The sequence below is a fragment of the Zeus faber genome, assembly GCF_960531495.2.
Source record: "Zeus faber genome assembly, chromosome: 11".
NCBI classification, from domain to species: domain Eukaryota; kingdom Metazoa; phylum Chordata; class Actinopteri; order Zeiformes; family Zeidae; genus Zeus; species Zeus faber.
In genome coordinates, this window is record NC_137205.1 from 28,867,720 (window position 1) to 28,872,106 (window position 4,387).

The 4,387-nt window shown below is 50.6% G+C and overlaps 1 protein-coding gene across 1 annotated transcript in view; it reads right to left on the minus strand.

Moving 5' to 3' along the window:
- Window positions 1–308: 308 nt before the first annotated feature.
- The window catches only part of LOC307237404 (leucine-rich repeat-containing protein 3-like), a gene marked incomplete at both ends in the record, with an annotated part of 8,171 nt that continues 4,092 nt past the window's right edge, over window positions 309–4,387 (minus strand). Inside the window, 3 exons of the mRNA XM_080010117.1 lie at window positions 309–517; window positions 1,179–1,257; window positions 1,415–1,579. Coding sequence (XP_079866243.1) covers window positions 309–517; window positions 1,179–1,257; window positions 1,415–1,579 — 453 coding nt within the window. The remainder of the gene's footprint in view (window positions 518–1,178; window positions 1,258–1,414; window positions 1,580–4,387) is intronic.

Consider the following 4,387-nt stretch of genomic DNA (forward strand, 5'->3'; position numbering starts at 1 on the left):
AGAGAAAGTGTCTGTCCATCCATCCAACCAATCACCCATCCATCCTCCATCATCCATCCATCCAACTTTGTTTAAGTCCATCCATCCATCCAACCAACCACCCATCCTTCATCCATCCACCTGTCCATCCATCTGTCTGTCCATCTTTCTGTCCGTCCATCCCTCGATCCATGCTCCTCGTCTTGAGAAGTTAGGAAATCACTACAGAGAATCTGCCTGTCTATCCATCCGCCCATCCATCAGTCCATCATCCATCCATCCATCGTCCATCGTCCATCCATCCATCCATCCCTCCCTCCCTAGTGGTGCTACACCGGCCCGCTGGGCAGGGACTTGAGGTAGTCCATGTGCCGGCGTGCGTCCTCCTGGTTGTGTCGCACGTAGTAGACCAGGTAGGAAATGACCATGGAGAACCAGAGGAACATGGTGACCAGCATGGCCACGTCGGTCGTCCTCCTCAGGGACAGGCAGAGGTCCCAGTCCTCGGCCAGAAGGACGAAGGGCATGCCCACCGCACCTTGAGGGGGAGGGTGGGTGGAGGCGGAGGTCAGGAGGATGCTGTAAACATCCAATCTGCGCTAACTAACTAAACACACTAAGATTCATGTTCTTTGACCTTGCATTATTTATTGATGAAGAGGGATTTCTCATGATTTCACTCACAATGATGATCCTTCCCTGGGTGAAGGTATTGAACCTGTGTAGTAACATTATTAGGTTCTCATATAAGTAATATCGAATGTCCAGATGTCTGTTTGCGTCGAAGTGTACTAGTTGAAGTTGATGGATCATAGTGGGCGTCAAATAATGAAGGGTGAGGGGTCGATATTCATGTTTCCTCCCCGGGGAGGGTTTCATGTATAGCACAGTATATTGATTCAGGTTTCAGTCAACCAGTCATTTCAGTCTCCCGAGGAAAACCTCATTCCCTCACGGCTCCAATAAATTGGGTCCTGTGTTTAATAGCTGCACATTAGTTTCCCATTCACTAAAAACTAAAAAAGAGTTATGATACTATAAAGCCCTTATAGCGGAGCAGTATTACTGGAGCGCACCAATAATTAGTACTAGTAAAAAGCAACACAAGTCATAATTAGTTATTGATCTAATATTGGAGCCGCCGTGTGGACGCGAGAGGTGAGATGTTTAGGAAGTTTAAAGCCAGTTTAAACGTGTACCCATGTCTGGAAGATCAGAGCTGTGACACACCACCTCTGCCAGGGAGGAAGGGTCCAGGTCCAGCTGGGGCATCGACACCTGGAGGCGGAGATAGAGCATCGATAATATACATGTTGGAGGGAGGGCGAGAGACACACACACACACACACACACACACACACACACACACACACACACACACGCAAACACACACACACACACACACACACACACACACACACACACACACACACACCTGGAGCTTGCAGTCGCAGTGCCAGGGGTTGTGTGTGAGGTTGGCGTGGGCCCGCAGGCCGCCCAGCGCAGAGGGGTCCAGCGTGGAAAGCCAGTTGGACGATAGATCCAGGAAACGCAGCGAGGACGACAGACCTCTGAAACATCCGGGTTCCAGCACCGACAGCTGAGAGGAGGAGGAGGAAGATCAGGAGGAGGAGGTGAAGGATGAGGAGGAGGAGACGGAGGAGGTAAAGGAGGAGGAGGAGGAGGAGGAGGAGGGGAGGAGGAGGGGGAAGATGAGAAGGAGGAGGGGGTAAAGAAGGTGGAGGAGGAAGATGAGAAGGAGGAGGAGGAGTTGGAGGAAGATGAGAAGGAGGAGGTAAAGGAGTAGGAGGAGGAAGATGAGAAGGAGGAGGTAAAGGAGTAGGAGGAGGAAGAGGAGGAGGTCAAGGATGAGGAGGTAAAGGAGGAGGAGGATGAGAAGGAGGAGGAAGAGGATGAGGAGGAAGAAGAGAAGGAGGAGGAAGAGGATGAGGAGGAGGAGAAGGGGGAGGTAAAGAAGGAGGAGGAAGATGAGAAGGAGGAGGTAAAGGAGTAGGAGGAGGAAGAGGAGGAGGTGAAGGATGAGGAGGAGGAGGTAAAGGAGGAGGATGAGAAGGAGGAGGAAGAGGATGAGCAGGAAGAAGAGAAGGAGGAGGAAGAGGATGAGGAGGAGGAGAAGGGGGAGGTAAAGAAGGAGGAGGAAGATGAGAAGGAGGAGGTAAAGGAGTAGGAGGAGGAAGAGGAGGAGGTGAAGGATGAGGAGGATGAGGTAAAGGAGGAGGATGAGAAGGAGGAGGAAGAGGATGAGGAGGAGGAGAAGGGGGAGGTGAAGGAGGAGGAAGAAGAGAAGGAGGAGGTAAAGGAGTAGGAGGAGGAAGAGGAGGTGAAGGATGAGGAGGAGGAGGAGGAAGAGGAGGAGGTGAAGGATGAGGAGGAGGAGGTAAAGGAGGAGGATGAGAAGGAGGAGGAAGAGGATGAGGAGGAGGAGAAGGGGGAGGTGAAGGAGTAGGAGGAGGAAGAGGAGGAGGTGAATGATGAGGAGGTAAAGGAGGAGGAGGAAGATGAGAAGGAGGAGGAAGAGGATGAGGAGGAGGAGAAGGGGGAGGTGAAGAAAGAGGAGGAAGAAGAGAAGGAGGAGGTAAAGGAGTAGGAGGAGGAAGATGAGAAGGAGGAGGAGGAGGAGGAGGAAGATGAAAAGGAGGAGTTAAAGGACCATCTTCAATGTCCATACCGTGGCCAGGGAGGATCCTGGACTCCTGATTGGCTGGACGGAGCCGTTATTTTAGGAAACACAGCAGTTGGAGGGGAAGCTGTAAAGCTTTACACTGAACCCGACAAACAACGACAACAAACAGGAAGTCCATTCATTTCTATGGAGAAGTTGAAATGGAGAGTTCAACGTTTTCAACTCAACAAGATTTTGGATCTGCCTGTACAACCCGAAGCCACTGTCTCGTTGGATCTGGGCTTGAAACTTAAATAAAGTAAAGTACGTAAGTTACTATATTACATTACATTACATTACATTGATCAGACGCTTTTATCCAAAGCGACTTACAATTGTTCAAATACCGACGGACGCAGCCATCAGGAGCAATTAGGGGTTAAGTGTCTTGCTCAAGGACACTACAGCATGCTAGCAGGAGGAGCCTGGGATCCAACCAGCAACCTTTAGATGACTAGACCACCAGACCACCAGCTCTACCGCCTGAGCTACAGTCCCCCCAGAATGAGGTTATTAACGTCACCATATTCACCATCAATAAATCTACCTCTATATGAATTAATTGTGTGTATTAAGAAAATACACTGTTTGCAAACACTATATAAAGGGAGTTTTAAAGTCTCATTCATGGAAAAACCCAGAGGTAGTTCATCCCACGGCCACAAGAGCACAGAATCCGACTGTTGGGTGCGTTTTGGGATTGGGTGTAAAGCTCTCTTGGGCTTGTGGTAATGGGGGGAACCAGCAGGGAACACCGCGATACGACTCCATGGATACGCTTCCCACAATAACGATGGAATCACGACACACGACGATTATGTAGGAAAATCCTTCAAGATTCACCAGGAATCTGTCACGGCAGAAGGAAAAATAATAACAAAGTGGAGACGAGGTGGATGATGTGGAAGGAGGTGGATGATGGGGAAGGAGGTGGATGATGCCGACAGAGGTGGATCACGTGGAAAGAGGTGGATGATGTGGAAGGAGGTGGATGATGTTGAAGGAGGTGGATGATGTGGAAGGAGGTGGATGATGCCGAAGGAGGTGGATGATGTGGAAGGAGGTGGATGATGTTGAAGGAGGTGGATGATGCCGAAGGAGGTGGATGATGTGGAAGGAGGAGGATGATGTTGAAGGAGGTGGATGATGCCAAGGAGATGGATGATGGGGAAGGAGGCAAATGATGGGGAAGGAGGTGGATGATGCCGAAGGAGGCGGATGATGCCGAAGGAGGTGGATGATGTGGAAGGAGGAGGATGATGTTGAAGGAGGTGGATGATGCCAAGGAGATGGATGATGTGGAAGGAGGTGGATGACGTGGAAGGAAGTGGATGATGGGGAAGGAGGTGGATGATGTGGAAGGAGGTGGATGACGTGGAAGGAGGTGGATGATGTGGAAGGAGGTGGATGACGTTGAAGGAGGTGGATGATGTGGAACATTGTCCCTTGTCGGGTGTTTGTTGGCTCAGTACTGAAGTGGGTGTGGACCCTAACTCTAGATTTCTGGCAGGAAGGTTTTGTTTCTCTGATTTGTTTGCCATCTGGCACGGTGGTGCAGTGCATTGTACTGCTGCCTCACAGCAAGAAGGTCCTGGGTTCGATTCCCGCCTGGGGCGCTGTTGGCATTGTGCTCCGGTGGGTTATCTCCCAAACAGGAGCCTTTCTGTGTGGAGTTTGCATGTTCTCCCCGTGCTCACATGGGGTTTCCTCCACCTCACGTCAGTA